The sequence below is a fragment of the Vicia villosa genome, linkage group LG2, assembly GCF_029867415.1.
Source record: "Vicia villosa cultivar HV-30 ecotype Madison, WI linkage group LG2, Vvil1.0, whole genome shotgun sequence".
In the NCBI taxonomy this organism is placed as follows: Eukaryota; Viridiplantae; Streptophyta; class Magnoliopsida; order Fabales; family Fabaceae; genus Vicia; species Vicia villosa.
This window is the reverse complement of record NC_081181.1, coordinates 175,477,520-175,503,988: the sequence shown is the minus strand read 5'-3', so window position 1 is coordinate 175,503,988 and position 26,469 is coordinate 175,477,520. Positions and strand designations below refer to the sequence as shown.

General features: G+C 34.6%; 2 protein-coding genes across 2 annotated transcripts; both read right to left on the bottom strand.

Annotated features, from left to right (window-relative positions):
• Nucleotides 1-12,570: 12,570 nt before the first annotated feature.
• LOC131650707 (pre-mRNA-splicing factor CWC22-like) lies at nucleotides 12,571-13,293 on the bottom strand. The gene has a single exon (XM_058920409.1). It carries the CDS (start codon nucleotides 13,291-13,293, stop codon nucleotides 12,571-12,573), a length of 723 nt encoding a protein of 240 aa, XP_058776392.1.
• A 1,163-nt stretch (nucleotides 13,294-14,456) lies between these two features.
• On the bottom strand, nucleotides 14,457-19,557 carry LOC131647494 (WAT1-related protein At1g43650). The gene is made up of 7 exons (XM_058917389.1): nucleotides 19,216-19,557; nucleotides 19,042-19,104; nucleotides 18,224-18,340; nucleotides 17,878-18,127; nucleotides 17,252-17,410; nucleotides 14,971-15,122; nucleotides 14,457-14,805 (listed from the first exon to the last, which is right to left on the bottom strand). The coding sequence occupies exons 1-7, from the start codon at nucleotides 19,416-19,418 to the stop codon at nucleotides 14,661-14,663; spliced, it is 1,089 nt and encodes a 362-aa protein (XP_058773372.1). The 5' UTR covers nucleotides 19,419-19,557; the 3' UTR covers nucleotides 14,457-14,660.
• Between the last annotated feature and the right edge of the window lie 6,912 nt (nucleotides 19,558-26,469).

The following is a 26,469-nucleotide window of genomic DNA, read 5'->3' as shown; positions in this document are numbered from 1 at the left end:
AAACGGGCATGATTGGTTTCGTCTGGGCAAGACGAGATGAACTATGGTTTTAATTTTGATTTTCGTGTATGTTTGTGTGGTTTTTATGTACGTCAGGTGTAATAGATACAAGTTTTTACAGCTTGCTTGTATAAGCGCTGTAAAAGAATATTTACAGGGTCTTGGTGAAAAAGACGATGAGGTGGCAAGATACGGTTGGCCCATTTGAACTTTCGCGCGCGTGAATAACCCAGGGTTTTTTTTTGTTTCATATATTGCTTCATGGATGCAGTTCATAAACAGAATTGTGTGTTTGTTTGGTTGGTAGTGAAGCGCACGTATGAGGGGGAGGTCATGGGTTCGAGCCTCCCCTCACACATTTATTTTTCTGAATTTCTCAATCCTGGATCCCATGCGCCTGCAGCCCTAGATACTACCATAGTCCCTCAAAATCTAACCCTTAAATCACCATCCAGCTCAATCAAACGCCCCAGGACTAATTCCTATATCATGAACACTTAAATCTAACCACACTCAATTAAAATCCTAATAAACTAAATAATTTTAATTATTTATTTATTTGTTTAAATTAAAATATATTTATTAATATAATAATAATTGTTTTTTTAAAATAAATTGTTATATGATATTTATATTAAAAGTTCTAATCTGTTGTTCGTGCCGATTAAATCGATTAATCGCTATGGTCAACAATAATTTTAATTAAAATGCTATTTAATTAAAATGCAATTAATTTCTATTTGATTAAATGGTTTCGACTATCTTATTAGTCGCGATGATTAATCTTTCCTTTTTTCTTATTCCAATTCGTTATTCTTTTTAATCGAATCAATCGATTACGAGGGGTAACGATACAAATTAATTAATAAAAATTATAAAAAATACTATTATTCGTTATTAGTGATAATCAAATCAATTGATTAAAATTGGTAACGATACAACTTCAAATCTGTTAATTATGGTAATTGAATCAATCGATTATCGCGGTTAATAGTGCATACTAAAATCAGGGTTGCACGCCCACATCCTAAAACACTTCTCAAACCTTTCAAAACCTCAATACCAAATACGGATTTTCATCCTCATTCAAACTACGACAGGCTACTCAAAAGCCTCCAAAACCATATCAAATCAAATTTCAAACTCAAAGGGCGTACAACCCGTCCCCCGAACTACGTAGACTCTGATCCTCCATAAGAGGTACGTAGGCACTTGGCAACAAGGCGAGTCCCCCTCTTCCAAACTCTAATCATGTTCAAATAATTAGCCTTTAACTCTATTTACTGTCTGTCATCTTTCTTTATATTTTTCCACAAACCCTAATCATTAAAATGCAAACCATAGGAAAGGGTTGAAGGTGCCTAACACCTTCCCTCGACCTGAATATAATATCTTACCCTGATCTCTTAACTGCGCGAGGTTTCCTATTCGCCTTGGTAGAATAGGTGGCGACTCTAAACATTAAATTTTTAGGCAGGTTGCTACAGCTGGCGACTCTGCTGGGGACAACTTAATAGTGAATACTATGCTCCTATAGGTTTTGGCAGGGTTTAAGTTTGGCAAGTTTTTTTAGGGTTTGGCAAACTTGCCATTTTTAGGGTTTGGGGGAGGTTCATCTTTTAATAAATATTAAATTATTATTTTTATTTGTTTTTTGTTTTTTCTTAAATGTTTATTTATCTGTCTTAAAATGTTTACCTATATTATTATATACATTGTTGTTTTTTATGTTGTGTTAAACCCTAAGTGTGGGAGTTAACTTTGAGATCAATAGGGGACATGAATCGCTTACGAGTCTCATCGATAACTCCACTCAGAGTGGGTTGAGTATTCGGAAATGTCCAAAACGAGGCTTGACTTTGTTGAGGGCAGGACTGGATACTTGGCTGATCTCTCCGAGAACCTACCCCAAAAATTCGAACCTCATGGATAAAATGAGTTGTTCTAAAATCGGAAGAGACAAAAAAGTCTCGGAGGCTACGAACGACCCCATGAGACCTTCTAGAACCCCCCTATAAAAAGGTTGGCTCCCAAGAGCCGCTACGTCGAACCTATGAACTTATGTGATTATGTGCTATATGTATATATATGTGTTGATCATTATTTTTTTATTGTTTTTTTTTCCATTCATCATACATCATGTGCATTCTTGCATCATATCTTCTTCAAAAAAAAAAAGAAAGAAAAAAGGATATCATGCATATCATGCATCGCATACACATCATTTTCATGGCATTAAGAGAAGATTTCTCTTCTATCTCAAGAACAAGGGACCATTGGGAAGGATAACCTAACATCCCGACCGTCTTATCAAACAAGGTTTCAACAAAAGAGATCAATGGATCAGCTGGAACAGAATCAAGCCGCCCTTTGTGAGGAAGTGGATCAACTGAAGGTTAGTATGGAAGAGGTTAAAGGAGGTATGACCCAGATGCTAGGATTCATGAAGACCCTCCTAGATAAACAAGACAAGGCAAAAGAGGTTCAGTCTGGGGATACCCTGGTTCAGGATGAGATCCCTAACGACGAAAACCCGCTGCTAGGATTTGTTTCAGGCTATGGCCCGGCTAAGGACAAACCTCAGGTCCGATCTGTCAGGAGAGCTATCCAATTCCAAGAGAAAGGAGAGACCTCCCAAGAAGGATTTGTCCCCACTCCACAAATGAAAGGGACAACCCGCACAGTTCGCATTCCTGCTAGAAATGTCCCTAGGGATGATGATTACCTGGATCTACAATACGGAGTGCAAGAGGTGGACAACACAGACCAAGCACCTCAGACGCAACAGTCTAATCCCAACTCTAGGGAAGACTCCAAGGATAGTGAACAAATCAAGGCGCTGGAAGAGAGACTAAAAGTGGTAGAAGGATACGATGTCTTCGACGTGGATGCCTTCGAAATGAGCTTAGTCTCTGACTTGACTATCCCACACAAATTCAAGATTCCAGACTTCGAAAAATACAAAGGGCTCACGTGTCTGAGAAATCACTTGTGCATGTATGTGCGAAAAATGGCTGCTTATGCTCACGATCAAAAGCTGATGATACACTTCTTCCAAGATAGTTTAAGCGGAGCATCTATTGACTGGTATATGCAACTGGAGAAATCCTATATCAGAAGCTGGAATGATCTGGCTAACACATTCTTGAAGCAGTACAAATACAACTTGGACATGGCACCCAATCGGATGCAATTACAAAACATGTCACAGAAGAAGGATGAATCATTCAAAGAGTATGCCCAAAGGTGGAGGGAAATGGCTTCTCGAGTCCAACCTCCCCTAATGGAAAAAGAACTGGTGGACATATTTATGAGCACTTTGCAAGGACCGTACTACGACAAGATGGTTGGAAGCATATCTTCAGGGTTCTCGGACTTGGTAGTCATTGGTGAGAGAATTGAGGATGGAATCAAAAATGGGAAGATACAAGGGGCACCCTCAAGTTCCTATCACACAAAGAAGTCGTATGACGGAAAAAAGGAATCCAACACTGTGGGGGCAATCATGGGTAATCAGACCCCAATATCACAGCAAAGGGATCAGCAAAAGCAACAGGGTGGCCAACGTACCTGGAGGCCCAAGCCAAAACGATCATTCACCCCGTTGTACATACCACTGTCCCAAGCTTTGCAACGTTTGCTCAGTCAGAACTTGGTAACTCTGCTACCTCCATACTCAGCTCCAACTAACCCCGCTCCTGGGTACAAGCATCATGCTAGGTGCGCTTATCATTCAGATAGTCCTGGCCATGATACAGAGGATTGCGGGCCATTGAAGCACAAGATCCAAGATTTGATTGATGAAGGGCTCATTGAGTTCGAAGATCCTCGCAAGTCTAACGCCATAGGTGGCTAGAAGAAGGATTTCTTAGATCATTAGCTTTGTTTTCATTCGCAATTTCTTTCCGTTTGTTTAAACATTAGTCTTACGACATATGCTGTGTACTTTACAATAATCATTAATGCATTGCTTACGTTTGTCTTGATTTACTCCTAGTGTTCTCACTATATTTAAAACTGTGTCTTTACCCGATTTTCTTCTTTGTGATATTCAACTCTCGTTAAAATCATACACCTTTAGAGGGAGAATGACGAAAACGATACCACAATTTCATACACTACGCTTTCGAACAGACCGTGTTGACGATGTACAGGCATTGTTTCAATTCCTAAATAACGGAGATATAAGGATGTTAATCCCTTGTCAACCCCTTTGAGCCTAAAGAAGTAGGAGTTTTCCTTCATATAGAATAAAACCCTTAATACATAACCTGGGGTAGGGTAGTTGCTCAGTTAACTTAATTATTCCAAGTTGTTCCTTTGAACATAATCACCGATGGTTCCCCGTCATCATTAAGTCCGGCAGTCAATGTCCGCAAAGAAAAAGAAAGCAATCCAAGGGCCTGCTAGGTCAAAACCTATTAAGGAGACTTAGATAAAATTGGGGCATCCCGCTGACTGTAGTTTTAAAACGAACAGTTCAGGCAAAAGTTAGGGATAACAAAGTCGAAAAGAGGTCATTACATACCCTCACAAGAGAAAATATTACAAGAAAGGAGGATGACTGCCTTTGCAAAATAAACTTCTGGTTTTTAAACCATCAAAAATATCAATATTCCCAAAGTCTTTTTGGAGCTTAAACACATAGCTAACTGAGCATAGGACCGGAGGACATCACGGAGAGGGGGATGGGTACAAATAAACTTTGAGCCACTATCCTTGTTTCTTAAAACCATGAACCAGACCATGTTACAACCCTTAAAAGTCCTAACTGAAGCATGGTTAGTTCGAAAGCATGCTGTTACCAAAGGTATCCCGACTCCTTAAGGTCTACTATAACTTTTGAGTTGATATCACTTTCTTACAAAAAAAAAAAACTCCGTTTTACTCAAAAAATGTTTTTAAACTTTCAAGACAGACATATGCATTCGCATCTTATGAATTTCATTATAAAGTACACTTGTCTATGTGTATGCAGATGTTCAAACATTAGAGAGAAGTTGCATGGGGCATGGCTAATGGCTAAAAATCCTACTGACTGACGAAGTAGCTTTGAAAGCTTGTCAAAAGGAGAAACATCCCTTACGCATGACTGGGATGGCTAATGTGTACACAGAAAATAACTCGTCATTATACCATTTACATGGGACAAATCTAATCAAGATCCATAGAATCTCTCAAAGGCGCTGAATAGCCCATGGGGCAAGCCCAGTACCTGGGGCACGTTGCAAAGGTCACTCAGTATCAGATGGTGTCAATGCCACTCTCACATCCTTTCCCGGAACCTTTATAGGATACTTCTCAATCTGTCCATATAGTCTTCTTTAAGACATGTTCAAATACTTCTTACCCTTTCTAGGAGCCTTTTTCAGACAGTCTTTTAAAAGACCCAACTTCTTATCCTTTCTATTTTCAAACCCTTTCAGACAGTCTTCTCTAAGACATATTCATTTCCAAGAACCTTTTCTAGGTAGTCTTCTGTAAGACATGTCTTAACTTTTTTTCAGTTAGTCTCTTAAGACATATTCAAACATCTCTTATGCTTTCAAGAACCTTGTCAAACTTTGTTTAAAGAACAGAGTCTTCTCTAAGACAGTTCACCAGCCTTTCTAGGGTGATCTTCTTCAAGATGTTTTTCCTAAGTTTTGTTTAAAACCCCACATTCCTTAAAACAGTCTTTGTCCTCTATAGGAACATTTTTGACCCTCTGCACAAACAGATCCTTTGAGCTTTGTCTAAAGCACAACCTTATTTAAGAAAATTTCCCATTCTTCCCAAGGACCTCTTCAGGTAGTCTTATAGAAGACATCAACTCATTCTGAGTACTCAGCAAATCACTGTCCGTCAGGATGCGGCCGAAGTGCATGACTCATTCTGAAAAGTACCTGCTTCACATTCAAATCAACACTTAGCACCAAGGAGACCTCAAAATTGGTCTAATCAAAGACGATCATTCCTGATAAAGACCCTTGAATGAGGAAACCACGTTCAGAGGGTTTTCCTAAAACAGGGGCATACAATCAAGGATCCTATTAACTAGGGGCATATCTTTCAAGAATTGGGGCAATGCACATCGGGCAAGACATGGTGAAACTCGAGTTCCCTCTAAAGGTCCCTCCTTCAGATTAAGGGGCACGTCTCTCAAATTTTCTGATGTTCAGAAAGTCACACCAGTGTCACACAAGGAGCATTGTTGCGTAATTGATCTTCCCACGCCTGTACTATTTACATCCCGTAGTGAGGGATCGGCATACATACATGATTCTCATTTATTTTGGGAATCTCATTACATGACACATGCATCATGACATTGCATAAAACTAACGTTGCCTTTTCAGGTCACTTCATAATCAAAAGGATGTTATCATCGAATTACAGTACAAATACGATCGTATCAACGATTCAATCTTAACAGATACAATTCTAGTACCTCATCCCAAGTCTTTCTTCAAAGACAATCCAGAAGCAATCAAAGAATTTCTTACCTCTCCAGGTAGTCTTGTCCTAAACAATTATCCTGACCTTTCCAAGCAGTCTTGTGTAAGACATATCCTGACCTTTTCTAGGTAGTTTTGTTTAAAACGTTCCACGACCTTTATAGGAACCTTTCTAGGTAGTTTTGTTTAAAATATTTCATAGCCTTTATAGGAACCTTTCTAGGTAGTTTTGTTTAAAACGTCCCACGACCTTTATAGGAACATTTCTAGGTAGTTTTGTTTAAAACGTCCCACGACCTTTATAGGAACCTTTCTAGGTAGTTTTATTTAAAACATATCATGCCCTTTATAGGAACCTTTATAGGTAGTTTTGTTTAAAACATGCCATATCCTTTATAGGAACCTTTATAGGTAGTTTTGTTTAAAACATATCGTTCCCTTTATAGGAATCTTTCTAGATAGTTTTGTTTAAAACATATCGTTCCCTTTATAGGAATCTTTCTAGATAGTTTTGTTTAAAACATATCGTTCCCTTTATAGGAACCTCTCTAGGTAAGTCTTGTTTAAGATATCCCGTATCCTATCTAAGAGCCTTTCCAGGTGAGTCCTGTTTAAGACGTACCATAACCTGTCTAGGTAGTCCTGTTCAAGATGTTTCATATCTTTTTAGGAGCCTTTCTAGGTGAGTCTTATTTAAGACATATCATGCCTTTCTAGGTAGCCTTCTTAAAATGTTTATCCATTCTTTTCTAAGACACACTTAGTTCTTTTAAAGAACTCCTCAGTTAGTCTTCTCCAAGACATTCTCCCTAAGCATTGTTCAAAGCCTAAGCTTCTTCGCATCAACCTTCGATATACCATGTTCAGGAACCTCTTCAGGTAGTCTTATGTAAGACATTACTTCCTCTCTCCTCAGATACAATCAAATGATCCAGGTCTGAAAAGCATATGCTTTAGACAAGTACCCTTCCAGGCAAATAGATGGCATTTATAAGCCCATCTCCCACAGAACTCTTTCCCTACGCAAGCAAATTTCAGGGCATTTCAGTGTCCAATCATCTTCTACCTCTTCAGGTTCAAGAAGATTGAACAGGGGAAGCTGTCATACCCCAAAATTTGCCTTCCATATTCCTCTTACAATGATTCAAAGTTCAAGATTCAATTCCAAAGCTTTGCTCAAACAATCCCAAGATCCACAGTCAACTGATCCAATCCTAAAGGCCAACTACAATCAAAGCATGATTCAAACCTATGATCATTGGTCAAACATCAAGTATAGAGGTGCATAACCATCATTTGATCAAAGAATGATCATGATTCCATTAATAGAAACTCAGAGATGAACAAATACAAAAAAGGTTCAAATTAAGGTTTCTTAGGAGAAAGTCAACCCAACTTTGACTGGGCATAACTTTCACATGGAACATCAAAAATTCCCCACTCAAAGCCTATTTTGAAGGAAATTGGATTCTCTACAACTTTGCCTCTCACAAGCTAGGGCTAGAAATGCTTCATTTGAGAGGTATGGTGTAAAAGATTACAGGTCTTTTTCAAGCATCCTTCAAAAGCAGTTTTTTGGCAAAGAGGATATGATCAAGATAAAAGATCCAAATGGAAAATATGTTCCAAAGTGGCTTATAGAGGACTTCTTGAGGTTTCCAAAAAGTCTTAGAACTCCTTCATAGCTTAAAAATTGAGTGAGATATGCTTGATCAAAGTTGGGTGATTTTGGAGGACCAAATATGAAAAAAGAAGGTTCAAATTGAGAAACTTTGCAAATGGGCCTATGTTTTTTTGATGCAATCTTGGTCCACAAGTCATTAGCATGCCTAAAATCATTTGCCACTGAATTTAGCATTATATTTGATTTAATATGATTTTTTATTTCATTTTAGTGATTTAATTGAGATAAAAATCAAATATTTTGGTAAGGGAGTACATATAGATTGATTCCAATCAATATTAATGACAAATATAATATAATTTTCGTGCATATTGATTGGAGAAAGATCAACACAAATTTTGGCCAAAAAAGAAAGTTTCTATTCAAGAAATAAAATCAAATTCTCAAATATGGAAAGATTGGATGCAAAGGCTTTGGGCTCTCTTTGTTGACCTAATTTTATTCCTCTATAAGTATACAACACAGAGCAATGGATTAGGGGTCGGAATTCTGCTCAGAGGGGCACACTTAAGGAATAAATCTTCCTCAAAAAAACTCAAGTACGGATCAAGAGATTGAGGAGTATTCAAGAGGTTTTGAAGATTGCTACGTGTTCCTTGGGCCATTATGAACCTGTTTGAATCGTCGCTCTACTTCAGCACCCCCAGATAACCTCCATTAAAGCTAAGGTATGTCACGAAAAATTTGAGGTCGGGTACGATAAATCATGCGTGTTTATTGAATTTCATTGGCATATTATTAATCAGGGTGTTGTATTGACTGATTCTGGTTGTTTAATTGAGCTTTGGTGTGCGTTTGTGACTGATTGCCGTATTAGGGTTCTTGGTGGAAATTTTAGGGTTACGTGATTTGGCATGAATTAGGGTCCAAAACGGACATGATTGGTTTCGTCTGGGCAAGACGAGATGAACTATGGTTTTAATTTTTATTTTCGTGTATGTTTGTGTGGTTTTTATGTACGTCAGATGTAATAGATACAAGTTTTTACAGCTTGCTTGTATAAGCGCTGTAAAAGAATATTTACAGGGTCTTGGTGAAAGAGACGATGAGGTGGCAAGATACGGTTGGCCCATTTGAACTTTCGCGCGCGTGATTAACCCAGGGTTTTTTTTGTTTCATATATTGCTTCATGGGTTCATAAACAGAATTGTGTGTTTGTTTGGTTGGTAGTGAAGCGCGCGTATGAGGGGGAGGTCATGGGTTCGAGCCTCCCCTCACACATTTATTTTTCTGAATTTCTCAATCCTGGATCCCATGCGCCTGCAGCCCTAGATACTACCATAGTCCCTCAAAATCTAACCCTTAAATCACCATCCAGCTCAATCAAACGCCCCAGGACTAATTCCTATATCATGAACACTTAAATCTAACCACACTCAATTAAAATCCTAATAAACTAAATAATTTTAATTATTTATTTATTTGTTTAAATTAAAATATATTTATTAATATAATAATAATTGTTTTTTTAAAATAAATTGTTATATGATATTTATATTAAAAGTTCTAATCTGTTGTTCGTGCCGATTAAATCGATTAATCGCTATGGTCAACAATAATTTTAATTAAAATGCTATTTAATTAAAATGCAATTAATTTCTATTTGATTAAATGGTTTCGACTATCTTATTAGTCGCGATGATTAATCTTTCCTTTTTTCTTATTCCAATTCGTTATTCTTTTTAATCGAATCAATCGATTACGAGGGGTAACGATACAAATTAATTAATAAAAATTATAAAAAATACTATTATTCGTTATTAGTGATAATCAAATCAATTGATTAAAATTGGTAACGATACAACTTCAAATCTGTTAATTATGGTAATTGAATCAATCGATTATCGCGGTTAATAGTGCATACTAAAATCAGGGTTGCACGCCCACATCCTAAAACACTTCTCAAACCTTTCAAAACCTCAATACCAAATACGGATTTTCATCCTCATTCAAACTACGACAGGCTACTCAAAAGCCTCCAAAACCATATCAAATCAAATTTCAAACTCAAAGGGCGTACAACCCGTCCCCCGAACTACGTAGACTCTGATCCTCCATAAGAGGTACGTAGGCACTTGGCAACAAGGCGAGTCCCCCTCTTCCAAACTCTAATCATGTTCAAATAATTAGCCTTTAACTCTATTTACTGTCTGTCATCTTTCTTTATATTTTTCCACAAACCCTGATCATTAAAATGCAAACCATAGGAAAGGGTTGAAGGTGCCTAACACCTTCCCTCGACCTGAATATAGTATCTTACCCTGATCTCTTAACTGCGCGAGGTTTCCTATTCGCCTTGGTAGAATAGGTGGCGACTCTAAACATTAAATTTTTAGGCAGGTTGCTACAGCTGGCGACTCTGCTGGGGACAACTTAATAGTGAATACTATGCTCCTATAGGTTTTGGCAGGGTTTAAGTTTGGCAAGTTTTTTTAGGGTTTGGCAAACTTGCCATTTTTAGGGTTTGGGGGAGGTTCATCTTTTAATAAATATTAAATTATTTTTTTTATTTGTTTTTTGTTTTTTCTTAAATGTTTATTTACCTGTCTTAAAATGTTTACCTATATTATTATATACATTGTTGTTTTTTATGTTGTGTTAAACCCTAAGTGTGGGAGTTAACTTTGAGATCAATAGGGGACATGAATCGCCTACGAGTCTCATCGATAACTCCACTCAGAGTGGGTTGAGTATTCGGAAATGTCCAAAACGAGGCTTGACTTTGTTGAGGGCAGGACTGGATACTTGGCTGATCTCTCCGAGAACCTACCCCAAAAATTCGAACCTCATGGATAAAATGAGTTGTTCTAAAATCCGAAGAGACAAAAAAGTCTCGGAGGCTACGAACGACCCCATGAGACCTTCTAGAACCCCCCTATAAAAAGGTTGGCTCCCAAGATCCGCTACGTCGAACCTATGAACTTATGTGATTATGTGCTATATGTATATATATGTGTTGATCATTATTTTTTTTATTGTTTCTTTTTTTTTTCCATTCATCATACATCATGTGCATTCTTGCATCATATCTTCTTCAAAAAAAAAAAAGAAAGAAAAAAGGATATCATGCATATCATGCATCGCATACACATCATTTTCATGGCATTAAGAGAAGATTTCTCTTCTATCTCAAGAACAAGGGACCATTGGGAAGGATAACCTAACATCCCGACCGTCTTATCAAACAAGGTTTTAGCAAAAGAGATCAATGGATCAGCTGGAACAGAATCAAGCCGCCCTTCGTGAGGAAGTGGATCAACTGAAGGTTAGTATGGAAGAGGTTAAAGGAGGTATGACCCAGATGCTAGGATTCATGAAGACCCTCCTAGATAAACAAGACAAGGCAAAAGAGGTTCAGTCTGGGGATACCCTGGTTCAGGATGAGATCCCTAACGACGAAAACCCGCTGCTAGGATTTGTTTCAGGCTTTGGCCCGGCTAAGGACAAACCTCAGGTCCGATCTGTCAGGAGAGCTATCCAATTCCAAGAGAAAGGAGAGACCTCCCAAGAAGGATTTGTCCCCACTCCACAAATGAAAGGGACAACCCGCATAGTTCGCATTCCTGCTAGAAATGTCCCTAGGGATGATGATTACCTGGATCTACAATACGGAGTGCAAGAGGTGGACAACATAGACCAAGCACCTCAGACGCAACAGTCTAATCCCAACTCTAGGGAAGACTCCAAGGATAGTGAACAAATCAAAGCGCTGGAAGAGAGACTAAAAGTGGTAGAAGGGTACGATGTCTTCGACGTGGATGCCTTCGAAATGAGCTTAGTCTCTGACTTGACTATCCCACACAAATTCAAGATTCCAGACTTCGAAAAATACAAAGGGCTCACGTGTCCGAGAAATCACTTGCGCATGTATGTGCGAAAAATGGCTGCTTATGCTCACGATCAAAAGCTGATGATACACTTCTTCCAAGAGAGTTTAAGCGGAGCATCTATTGACTGGTATATGCAACTGGAGAAATCCTATATCAGAAGCTGCCAGGTCGGAGCCCATTATCGAGCAGATACAGCTTCATTTCTTCGGTTGTGGGCACTTGAACAACTTCGCGGTTGAACCAGTCTAAAAAAGCTCGGAGTGGCTCGGTCGGTCCCTGTACTATAACTTCCAGAGAGGCCTCTGTCTTCGGGTGCCGACGAGATGCGGTGAAGTGGTGGGAGAACTTGTCTTTGAATTCGGTCCAGAAGCGAACCAAGTTCCTTGGTAGATTCTTGTACCGAGTCATTGCTCCTCCCCTCAGTGTCGTGGGGAAGATGCGACATTTGATGGCGCCGCTGACAGAATGATAGTCGAGCATAGTCTCGACGCTGAGGATGTGGTCTTCGGGATCGGTGGTCCCGTCGTAAAGGTCCATCACCGGCGGTTTTTCCATTCCTTTGGGGATCCTTGCCCTTACAATTTCCTTAGAGAAGGGGTTCTGTCTCTCCTCGTCACTCTCAGGAGGTGACGGAGTGTAATGGTGGTGACGAAGACTTTCGGGGAGTGTCTCGGCCTGGAAGGTTTTCCAGTTTTCTTGAGAGTTTCCCGCGCCCTTTGTGTAGGGAGGTGGGCTTCTTCTTCGGCGATAGATCTTTGTGCTTTGAAGCAGAGGTCTTCTTAGAAGCTGCGCCACGATTCCGCTTTCGTCCTCGGGGACTTTCAGAATCAGATAGGTCACGCCTGTACTCAGGAGACAGGCTGTAGGATCGGTTGCGACGTCTCCTCCTATGAGGGGAGCGAGAGCTGGAGGAGGAGCGGTGGCGGTGCGCCTCCTCGGAGGTGACCTGGGGAGGTGTTTCTGTTCCAAGGTAGCTATAATCCTTTTGTTCTGTTCGAACAGCAGGGTGTTGGTCCGATTGACTGCGCTGAGCAGTGCGGCTGTGACCTGGATCAACGTTTTCTGGAACCGGGATTTCTACCCGGGAAGAATCTGCATCGGCTTCCAGGTCCTCGAACTGTTTGGAGCTTTGGGTCGACGGAGTGGCCGTCTGGCCGTCTCTTGAAGGTGGTCTTCCGTCGTTGTGTTTGGGTTGTCCGACGGGAACTGCTTGTCCGTTCTTCGGTTGGGGATGCCCGTCATGAGGAGGGCGAGACTGGTTGCCAGCAGCAGTTTCTTGGATCAGTCGTTCAACGTTGAACTGGTCACTGTTCTGCTGGTTGTCATTGTTGTTGCCGACCATGATGATCGTGGAATGGATTGAGCTTTGATCTTTGTTTGTTAAAGAAGGGGAAGCTTGATTCTCACAGATGGCGCCACTGATCTAACCTGATCAGAATGGATCGTCAAGGCGGCTGGATCTGGCTTGATGAACAAAAAAGGGGGGTACCTGCAAGGTTCTCCGATGCTAAAGTCAGAAGCTATCAGAGAGAATGAGAGTTTAAGAAGTAGAGAATGAATACATGACCCTCTAGTGAAAGAGAGTATTTATAGCCCCCAGCGCTGGGCCAAGGTCTCCTAATTGGGCCAAATCCAATTGGAGGCCCACGTGCTAGGAAACTGCCAGAACAACCTCTGCTAGGGCTGAGTTAGCAGGTGACTCACGTTCTGGGTGAGCGCGGCGTAGGATTCGGAGGTGGTTGACCGGATCCTTCGCTGAAGCGTTACACACGTGGTCTTTGTGCTTGACCAGTTCGTAACGGTAACAAGGAAATGGGCCCAAATGGACAGGGCCTGCTCGGCTGGCAAGGGGAGCTGGGTCTGCTCGGCCCAGTCCAGAACAATATCAAATTGAATAATACTCCATAGTTGCAGACAACTAATTTTATCTTATGAGTCACTTTCAGCATAATAGCCATGTTATATTTTAATCAACATTAATTGAGTTTATAATACCATTGTTCATTTTATAATTAAGTAACTTATTTTAAATTTAAATGTGTATCTATATGTATTTTATACCGTATCAAATTCAACAAATACTCCATAATCGTATAAACAACTAATTTTTTATCTCACGAATCATTATCAGCACAATACATATTTATTACAATTGAGTTTATATGATTATTATTCATTTTACAATTAAGCAACTCATTTCAAATTTACATGTCAATCTAAATATATTTTATATTACATCAAATTAATAGAACTTGTGCAGACGCACATATATCTTGTTAGTTTGTATAAATTAAATTAGAAATTAAGCGATTTGACCAATAAACCACTGATCCGACCAATAATTCACTGACGTAATAGTTTAACCTAATCGATGACCAATCCAAATTTAAAAACATTAAAATAACTAGCAAAAGCATCAATACAAAACCCATCAATATAAGGGCAAAAACAAACCTTCTACATCTGATAAAAGAAGATCTTAGGATAAAATTACAACCACCTAAATCTGAGACCTCAATACCTCCACAAAAAAAAAAAAACCCTTAATATAGAAGGCCTCAGCTACACATATATTTATTACTTTATATACTATATAAGTAAATAGAAAACTAAAATATCCATAAAGCTGAACCAACAAGGGTGACAAGGTATACATGATAATGTAAAGAAACATAAGGAAGTACACTCAACATGGGAGAACATCTGTTGTTAAACTGTGTCAAATCCATCAGACTGTATAACGCACTCCAATCTAGTTTCTGCTTTTTCTTGTACTACTTGTTTTACACACTCCTTATTCTTCCCCCACAATACACTATACAGCCCAATAACTAGCAAAACAGTGCCACCAATACTGCCATAATGATAAAATAATGATCATCAAACTCATTGATTATAGACAAAATAATTTTGATAATAAATTATTTAATTTTCTTTAAGAAAACAGATGTTTTATATAAAAAAATCAGTTGAATATAATTGCATTATTATTTTCTTTAAGGAAAAAATTAATTTGAACCTTCCCCAGAAGAGTGTTTCTTTCCACCAAATTGCTGAGAAAATTGCTGTAAGTACAAGAGCTAGAGGGGTAAACATGGCAGTGAAAACTGGACCTTTCGTCTCTATAGTGCATACTTGGAGCCAATAACAAATGCCAGTTACAATTACACCCTGCCAATAGGTAATTAATAAGAATAAGTTTTTATTTCAACAATTAATGAACTGTAATAATGCAATAAATTATATTTTTTATATAATTATTTGATATTTATTTTTAATGTAAATATGTTATATATATTCTAAATCAATTATGATTATTACACCATTAAAAATATCTCAACTTCAATTAAGAAGTACAATTTGTTATTCGAACATATAATGGACTGTAATAATGCTATAAGTTATTTTTTTATTGAAATATTTTATATGTATTTTCACTATAAATATTTTTTATATTATTAATAAATTTTAAATATTTCATCATTAAAAATATTTCAACTTTAATTAAAAAGAATAATTTGTTATTCGAACAACTAATGAACAGTAATAATGCAATAAATAATAAATTTTCTGGCTAATTATTTGATATACATTTTTAAGTGTATATATTTCTTTTATTATCAATATTATAATTATTACATCATTAAAAAATATTTCAAATAGTTAATAAGAATAATTTGTTATTTGAACAATTAATAAACCAAAATAATGCAATAAATAGTAAGTTTTTATGTATGATTATTTTGTATACATTTTTCAGTGTAAATATTTTTTATATTATCAATAAATTATAATTATTACATCATTAAAAATATTTTGACTTTAATTAAAATTATAGTTTCTTAAAATTAAAGTTATTTCAAAAATCAAATATAGAATTCATGGTGTGATTGTATGATGATCGAATTTTTCTTGCATCAATAGTATATAAAAAAATTAAACTAATAAGATGTGATATATATTTTGGTCAATAAATATAATAGGAAATATTTTGTACTACTAAAATATAAAAAATTAAATTCCAAAAGAAACACATAGAAGGGAATCATGGAGTCACTCTTTAATTTTGTTACTAAAGAGAAAATTCTAATTTTTCTATCATTAATCATCATTGCTAATTACATTTTTTAACTTATTTAATTATTAAGAAAATATATTAATAAAATCTAAAATAATAATAACCTAATCATTTCATTTTTGTCAAGACACATATTAATCTTGTTGAATTGGTTGTATGTTTTCTAGTATTGATTTGTAACATTTGTGGTATAACAATAATTAGAATTGTGGTCCATTAAGATCTTATATGTCAATGGTGTTCTCCTATATATGATATGATGTGAAAGACTACCATATTATAAGATATCCACTAACTATAAGGTCCATTTCAAAAAGACATATCACTAGGAAATTTGGGAGAAAAATGATATCAAGAGTAGAATACTTCAATTTTTTATTGGCCTAATTGACATATCACTAAAAAATATCAATGTGGCTTAACTTGCTGATGCACTTCAAGATTGCTAACAAACAAAAAATTCAATAAAGAAACTTAGCTTTAATACTCTTCAGACAAGAAAAATATCATTTTTGACCCTTTTCTTATTGATGATAAATTTAAAATTGTTAACCTTTTAATAAATGTGATTTCTAATCAATGTCAGCTCATGGATGATAATTGAATTTTTTATTTTTACTACATATTTATTATATAAATTATATATTTTTTCTACTTTTCAACTCACTTTAAACCAAACTCACAAAAAGATTAAATTGAGTTTGATATCTATTTATACTATTTTTATAAATTATACTTTTTCTTTTAAAAAAGTATCATTAATTTTTCTTCAAACCTTTTTTGCCTTTTTCATCTCTAGAGAACATGGAGACATGGAAAAACCACATGTACAATGGCCAGACAGGAGAAGATACCTCCATTTTCTTTTGTATTTGTAAGAAATATATCCTCTCTCTCTATTTATGTTTTTTAAAAATTTTCAATAATTTTGCTTTTTTATGCATAAATGCATTATTGCAAAATCAAATCACTTAAATTAACTACGATGAAGGATTTAAATAACAGACAAAGTTGCATAATTTTTTTCCGTGATTTCGGTAGATACAGATGTGCAATATTCATTATGGTTGTCGCAGTTTTATTTATCCATAATTTTTTTCATCACAAAAAATTGTGAATAATAGTATCGTTATCAATATCAATGTCTTTTAATACGTTTTGTCGCTGCTGTATTTGCGATAACAAAATGATTTTTAAAACTTGACTGAGATAATAAGCTTACACAATAAGCCACTGAAAGAAGATGAATATCCCATCCTAGCTTCCATGCAGAGGGATTCCTCTCCATTACAATAGCTAATATTCCTGATTGTATGAAGCTAAAAAGGCATTGTATCATTGTCAGCCTAAATTTTGCTGGGTATTGCTTTACAATAAATCCCTGAAATCAAACAAGTACACTAAAATTAGTTGAATAAAAATGATTATTATAGGAAATAGAATATATAGTTATATTCAAGGTTCTAAATCATGGTCATGGTCACGTAAAAACTTTCACAATTTCGTTCGATACAAATATTGCAATATAGACTAAATCGTTGCGTGTAAATTAACTACAATTTCTTTTTTATTATAAAAACAGTAAATAACAGTATCAGTATCGATAACTTCCGATACTGTTTTGTCACTACAGTTTTCTTCGTAACAAAGTTTTCTAAATCACATTAAATATAGGGTATGCTTTATTATGAAAACACGACATCAATACTAACACATCGAATTCAAAAATAATTTATAAAATAAATAAATTAAATAGAATAACATGTGTCGGTATCGGTTTTAGATATCAACACTTGCATAATTACACATTTTTTCAGAGGTGTATCGGTGTTAGAGAGTTTAATATACCTGCAAAATAAGCCATAAGGACCAACAAGTGTTTGCTGAGAGCATCATAAGAGATCCTTTAATATTATCTCCTTTGGAATGAACTTTTGAGAATTCATGAATATTATGATTTTGATTTTCTGAATTCCATCTTAAGAAATCTAACGGTGGTCCTTTAACTAAAGCAAATACTATAGCACCAGAAAGGCTTAGAACAGAGCCCAAAATCTTTGCAACTCCATGCTTGTATTTTATTGAAATGGTTTCAACCCTGAAATTTCATGACATGTTTTAACTAGAATTAAAATTTGGATTAATATTATTTTTATTATATAGTTGATGGTTATTTTTCATTTAAATTATATACCCAATTAAAATTGCCATGATGAAAGTAATTGAAGGGATTGTGTTTGTGCAAGCAGCAGCAAATGTTGCAGAGGTATAGTTGATTGCAACATAGTAAAGGTTTGAACTTGCTGTTAACCTGTTTTACATTGCCACAAATAAAAAAATTAGTTAGAATATTGTGTCACTATCATAAAAAAATTGCTAAGAATAGCTATCTACACTAACACCAGATTCAGCACTAAGAATATAAAAATATAACTAATGAGAAAAAGAAATATACACCGAATCCGATAAAATATTTTTACACCGTTGACAATGAAGGGTGTGTATCCCGCCAAATTACACTTTTATTTTTAAAATACTAATATAACATGACTGAATTATTAAATTCTATTAGATGTTGGTGTAAAACTATTTTACATTGATAGTGTAAAATCTCTTAAATAAAGTGAATATATCAACATCTATATGTGTTGTGTAAGTGCCCGACATCGGATAGTAAACACATGTTTGATTTGAAATATAAGTGTTAGATAACTCTCTAACACAGATTTTCTTTAATGGTAAAAGATTCATTAGTCCAGCCAAATTTATATGAAATCCATATAATTTAGTGAGGGTTACATGAAATTCAAAGAATAAAAAAAAGTTTGTTAGAAAATTTTATCATGATAAAAAATAATTATACAACAACTTTTTTTAAAAAATAAAATTGAAAAAGTGGAAAATTTTCATTTTTGTCTTTAGTTTAAATAGTATTTTTCAACTTTTTCTAATAGTAAATTTAGACATTTCAAATTAATCAAATTTAAAGAGTCAAGAAAGAGACATCCATACCCAACAAATGAAACTAGAAACAATTTGCACAACAAGTTGCATGATAATGGAGCACCATGCTTACTGCAAATATTCAAAATTAAGATGCAAATAGATTTGTTAAGCATACTCTTATAGTAATATTTTATGAGTAAATAAAATCAAGAACATGAATATAAAAGAAATGTTGTGAACCTGTCAAAATAAGCAAATGGAAATAAAGCAAGTGATGCAAAGATTTGTCTATAAACAACAAACACATAAGGACTCATTCCTTTGGAAATTGCTGCCTTTGAAAGAAGAGCCATTCCAGCATATATGAATTGAATAAAGATCATGGAAACATAAGGTTTATGTTTTTCCAAGATTGCCATAAACCCTAGCAAACTACTCTTCATTTTTTTGTGTGCTACTTCTTTACCAACATGAAATTTATGATCTTAAAATAAGGGAAAGTTATGTTCAATATATAGAGATTTTGAACTCAATATATTTAGTATAAGCTCTATGCTTTATATTACTAGCTTTGTGCTTTATATATAGCTTGACATGAAAGTGGCATTGATTTGGCCTATCAAGTGGAAAAGTTGAATCACTAGGCACTTGTATAATTTTCAGCTGAAAGGGTAAAGTGGGGAGTAATATGGTGCATGATAGATTGTACTTTTGTATAACAAAGGGAGTAACATTGTTACTGTGTAAGAGGACAAAGTGTGATGTTATGTTTGTAAGATTTGTAAAATTAAGAGGAAACTTTATGCAAGCACTATAACTCATTGTTCAAAGAAGCAATCATTTAGTTAACTTGTTAAAGAAAATATCAATAACATTGAGCAACAATAATACACTAATTACGTTATATCATTACTAGAAAATTCGTCTTCAATGACAGTAATCTCAACAAGTAAAATCTTACAAGTCAAAATTGACAAAAATTCTTCACTTGGATTGTAACGTCCGGAAATTTGATTATTCGCTTAATCTAGACGTTCAGAGTGTTTAGTGAAGTTTTCGTATTTTGAGACGATTTAGCCGGTATTAGTTCAGGATAGCGGATTGATATTTAATCAAGAAGCATATTTGTTGGAGCATATTAAGAAGCATATTTAATCAAATATACTTAATATTATTTTAAGAAGCATATTTGAATTTATTAAGTTAAAAGTTGGATTTTAGTCGGACGGTCGAATAATAATATTAAGAATAATATTATTTAGAAGTTGGAATTTATTATATTGTTGGAATATTAATAAAAGTGATATTTTGATTTAATTTGAGTTATGTAACTTATTGGGCCTAATTAGTTGTGGAGAATAATAAAGAGGAGACTTAAACACTAAGCCCAATTGGTTTTATATTAGGGTTTTAGAGATGAGAAAGAGTAGTGTTGTCATTTGGGAGGAAACAAGAATAGAGGAGAAAGAGGCAAGCAATGAAGAAGAAGAAGCTTGGAAATTTTCATCCATGATGCCAAATTGAAGATACAAATAGAGACCCATTGAGTTGCTTCCATATTGATAAGGTAAGGGTGGGGTTCTCTTCCTATAATGAAGCTCATGAATAATTGTATGTGGGAAAATTGGGTGTATAGATTTATTGCATTTGCTGTGTTAAATTGTTGCTGGAAATTGGAAATCCATGAAATACTGTTTTATATGAATCACTGTTGTTGTTCTGCGTGTGAAAAATAAGAAGGAATGTAGTCTGATGGAAGGTATTTGGCTTGATGGTGTATACTTGTTAACTCCTCACTATACAGTACCGTGAAAATTATTTAAATAGAATGATGCATTTATGGTATCATGTTACCATTGATAGTAGAAAGTGGTTATTCACTTACAGTATATAATATATGTTTTCTTTTCTCTGGCGGTTTTATACGGTTTTGTTTTCTCAGTACTAATCATAATTAACATATAATATGTATATATAATAATATATATAATAAACATAGTGAGAACATATATATTGTTATGAAATTCACCAAATCAATATAGAGATGAATGATACATGAAGGAGAGAAAGAGAAGAAAGAAAGCAATATTGTATTATCATCTTCCAAAAGTACCATTTACATTGCAATATGATCCATATTTATAGTACATGACCAATGACAACCATTAACTCAAGGAATACACAAAGGTTAGGAACTTAAATCATAGGAGTTAAGGAATATAGAAAGATTGGGGAAAATGAACATCCATTACTATTATTCATAACACTCCCCCTTGGATGTTCATTGAGGATATGCCTCGTTAAAACCTTACTAGAGAAAACCCAGTGGGAAAAATTCTAGTGAAGGAAAAAGAGTACAATATCCTTTAAATGTGAATTGCCTCGTTAAAAACCTTACCAGGAAAACCCAGTGGGACAAAACCATGGTGAAGGGAAAAAGAGTGCAAAACATATGTATTTCTCCCCCTCATGCAGACATTTACATGTGAGACGATATTATTTGTAGTAGTTGCTTAAAATTTCTTCTTGGAAGTGATTTCATGGAGTGCTAATAGTTATGCAGGATTTGATGAAGTTGTTGCCATGAGTTGTTTCATAGATCTCCATGAAATGGTTGTACCATCACATGTAAACAAATAACCTCTTTCAGATCTACCCTTGTGAGAATCTGACAAGTAACCAGCATCTCTAAGATAACGAAGTATATGTTTGACTCCGTTCAAATGTCTTCATGTAGGCGAATAATTGTATCTTCGTAATAGATTGACCACAAACGATATATCGAGACGTGTATAATTAGCAAGATACATTAGTGCTCCAATTGCACTAAGATATGGTACTTAAGGACCAAACAATTTTTGTAATCATTTTCTTGAGGTCTGAAAGGATCTTTCTCTACATCTAATGATCTAACAACCATTAGAGTAGACAATAGATGATATTTGTCCATATAGAATCATTTCAACACTTTCCTATATAGCCTTCTTGATGTACAAATATTCTTTGGTCCGAATGCTCAATTTGCAAATCTAGACATATTTTGTCTTTTCTAGGTCCTTCATCTCAAACTCTTTATTTAAGAAATTTTTAGCTTTTGGAAGCTCTTTAGGAGTTCCAATAGTATTTATGTCATCCACATAGACAACTATTATTGCAAATACTTTTCCACATTATTTTATGAAAATACAAGGACATATTGAGTTATTTTCATATCCATCCTTTAGTAAATATTCATTGTGGTGATTATACCACATGCGTCCAGATTGTTTCAACCCATAGAGAAACTTGTTCAATTTGATGGAGTAGTTTTCTCGAGATCCAAAATTACGTGCCTCTGGTATATTGAACCTTTCAGGGAGTTTCATGTAAATGTCACTATCAAGTGAACCATATAAATAAGATGTCATTACATCCATCATGTTCAAATTAAGCCCTTCATGTGTTACAAGGCTAATTAATTATCCAAAATCAATTGAATCCACTACAGGTGAATATGTTTTATCAAAACCAATCTTAGGTCTTTGTGAAAATCATTGAGCAATAAATAAAATTTTATATCATTCTTATTTTCTTTTTCACAAAACTCATTTATATCCAATTAGTTTCACACCATGAGGTGTTCGGACTACAGGTCCAAAAGTGAGTCCCTTGTAAAGTGAGTTTAATTTTTATTCAATTGAATATATTTATTTTGGCCAATTCTCACTTAGTCTACAATTTTTAATAGACTTTGACTCATGATCCTCGTTATCGTTGATCACTTTTAGCGCTATATTGTATACAAAGATATTGTCAATATTGACTTTATTTGGTTATCTCAATTTCGGTTCCATTCCATTTCATCCATGACATAATTTATCGAGATCTCTTTATTTCATATTTCAAGTACTTGATTTGTTCTTCTGGAACTGAAAATTAAATTAGATCAAAGTGCTCTTAGCATTTTCATATCCTCACTTGGGTCATCTTTATTTTCTTTTCTTAGTAGAGGACTTTTAACATTAGAACCGACTTTCATACCACGCTTCAGGCGCAACAACAACTCAGCTGCAATATTATATTATCCAATAGGAGAATACACTTTGAGTGGAGTATTATCAGCTGATAATTTATTTTATATACTTTGCAAATGAATTATATTTTGAACTTCTGGTTCAAATTGATTTGTACGAGGATCAAGACAGCAATTTATTTTAAATTGTTCATTTGAACTTCTTGTTCATGGTTTTAGCTGTTCATTTGAACTTCTTGTTCATGATTTCAGCTACTTATTCCCTCCCCCTAATATTGGGAAAATTAATTTATCAAGTGATAATCAGCCTACTGGGCTGCAATCAAGTATTTGATTATTTTCTCAAATTATATCCTCAAAATTGAGATTCATATTAATTATATTTTTCCAATATTCTTTCGTGACTCATCTTAATGTATTATATTGGAGCAATTGGAAGATGATAATACAATATTGCTTTCTTTCTTCTCTTTCTCTCCTTCATGTATCATTCATCTCTATATTGATTTGGTGAATTTCATAACACGTTATCAGCACGATACTCTACAACGCGAGTCATGATATAGTCAGGTTCTACGTTACTTTCTAATCTTAATATATTTGAACCAATATAATATAATTCATGATTTTGTTACTATTTTTTTTCTTCATATAAATATGTTTATTTTTTATATATTTTATAGAGAAATTTATTTACCTTGTACAATAATATTAGATTTCTTTGATAATTCTTGTTAAATTCCAGAAGAATTTAACATTAAAGCATTTCTATATGTTTGTCCGAAATTGAATTTTAACACATAAAAGTGTTAATTTAATATTCAAGCATCCCTGAAGGATTGCACAAAGAATAATTTTTCTTGACTGTTGTTTATGGAAATAATTTGTGATATGTGATATTTGTAGAACTAAATATTATTATTATTAAACTATCTCCAAATTATTATTCAAAGATTGAGTTTAATCGAGTATTGTGTTTATCAATAATTGATGAATTTCAGAAGAATTCAAAGTTCGATAATCTTTAAAAGGCCGCATCTATAATATTATTGAATCCCAGAAGGATTTCATAATTTTTTTTTTGTATCGATCTAAAAATTCATAACATATATAATAATATATATAAATGAACATAGTGAGATTATGAGACAGTGGTGGTTATAAAATATAATGAAATACAAATAAGTCCCGTTTGATCAAAATAGCCGCATTAAGCGGTATAATTAGTTATCCGGAATTTGATGAAAATTTATGTGGTAGCTAAGTTTAATTAGTATATTAACGTGGTGGTGTTATTTTATCGAAATTGTGATATTAGTCGGTCGATTAAATTAATGGTTGAACTAATTTTCAATGAGCCTATTTAATTGGAATAAACTTGAACTTTGATTAACTATTCGGTTTATCGGTAAATTACGATCTTGAGTGTTTAACCGAATGAATTGAATAACCGGTAAAGAATAGAATTGTATCCGAATTAACCGGTTGAGTTGTGTTTTTGGTGACTTGGAAGTGTAACCCGAAAATTCGTAAAGTCGTGAATATTAAGGATTTAACCGGAACTTAGATAACCGGTAGTGACGTAGGATGTATATAATTAGTTAGAGAATATTAGGCGGATGATTTTGATTAGTTGACAGTGTGTTAGTGAGTTGATTAAATGACTAATTTATAGAGAATTATGAGACTGATGTGAATTGACTCAATGTGTTGATTTGTTGTGATATACTGAAACATGATGATGTTGTGATGATTTTGTTAATGTTTAAAATTATATGTTTGTCGTGATGTGTCGGAACATAAGGATGTTTGTGATGATTGGTAATACGTGATTTTGTATATATATTCGTGACGATAATTTTGTGACTAAGTGAAGGTGAAATATTATGGTGACGTGAATTACCTTGTATAATGGTAATTGATTGTGATATAGGCTTATGCCTCGTGACGATATGTGATTGTGATGAGTATGCCATGTTGTCTTGTTTGTCGAGTCACATTTCATATGCATACTTTGTGACGGCCTGGATTGGCAAATTAGTGACGAAGGCTTATGCCTTGTGCCTCAGATTCGGGCAATTGGTGATGGGGGCTGAAGCTCCGATTGGTACCACATGCATATACATGAGTCATGTCCCATGTGTCATGTGTGATTTATAGTTGTGACGTTTTATACCTATGTCGTGATTGTATTTCGTGACTTGTTAAATGATGGATGTATGTGAAAATGTAAATTGATGATTTTGTGAATAGTATAAGGATATTAATACATGGGAATGCGCTTAACTGAACATGTCTTAAGTGAATTATACGTGATGTTTTGTGACTAGATGCATGACTTATATGTAATGTTTTGTGACTATATGTATGACTTATATGCGGTGGTGTTTTAGGACTAGAATTGTGATTCCTACATGTGATGTATCGTGAATTGGCTTGCAAAGTAAATGAATGAGATATATAATATGACGTGTTGTGACTTGTAGTAAGATGAAAAGTGTGTGAGATTTGTGAGTTAGTGAAGGTATGAGGAGTATGGCAATATTAATACTTGCGATGTGATAACTATATATGCATGAATCCTAATATACAATTCATCATGCGCTCACTTATATGATTTGATATCTCACCCTTTTCTCTTGTTCGCCGTTGCCTTTATATTGGTAACGTGCAGGTGTTCGAGTATGAAGATTTAGTTGCCGTTAATCGAGTCGGTTGTCGCTCTGATACGTAGCACTCGGGGGGGACGATTTATAATGTTTATGGTGTTGTTGTTTATTGTGATTATCCTGGTTTATTGGGATGATATGTTAAGTGAAGTTGCTTTATTGATATGATGTTGTTTATGTGATTAAAATGTTACTTGATTCTAAAATTAAGAATCATGACTCCGCTGTTTTATTAATAAAAGAAGTTATTCTGTTTTAGAAAGTGCTATGTATCCGCTAAATGCGATGAAGTGATTTATTGTTGAAGTGAATATGTGACGCCTCATTTGTGAGTCGAGAAATTTTTAAACTCTGATTTTATTTAAATTTCGTGGGTAGAATTGGGGTGTTACATGGATTATGTTGACTGGTTGATCATCCTGATCATATTATATTTAAGTTTAAACGAGTGAAGGAGGATCATTAACAAGTCTTTATATTTTAGTTTCGAAGTCTTTCTTATCAGACGTTGATGATTAAAGACGCTATGGATGAGGTTGACTCGGGTTTCTATTAATACTTTAAATTACACATGCCAATGAAGTTATTATCCTACTTAGTTACCGATTCTCTAGATGGTTTATCATAATATCTTAGTGAACACGCCTTTATTTTTACTATAATCCCTAGTGAATTTTTAATAAAACTAAATAATTAGACTAACACAAATATAATCGCCTAAAACAATTGATCCCTAGGCCGGTGGCAAAGTACAAGAATATCTAAATAAAATCATTCAAAAGAATGAACGTCAGTTCTAAACTAAGAACCATA

Bases quoted from the DNA above. Each gene is read 5' to 3' on its own strand.
- LOC131650707 (XM_058920409.1), bottom strand. From the start codon at position 13,293: ATGGTCGGCAACAACAATGACAACCAGCAGAACAGTGACCAGTTCAAC.
- LOC131647494 (XM_058917389.1), bottom strand. From the start codon at position 19,418: ATGAAGAGTAGTTTGCTAGGGTTTATGGCAATCTTGGAAAAACATAAA. The intron at 19,105-19,215 runs GTTCACAACATT...GAATATTTGCAG, and splicing joins CCATTTGCTTATTTTGACAG to TAAGCATGGTGCTCCATTAT. The intron at 18,341-19,041 runs GTATGGATGTCT...AATGTAAAACAG, and splicing joins TTTCTAGTTTCATTTGTTGG to GTTAACAGCAAGTTCAAACC.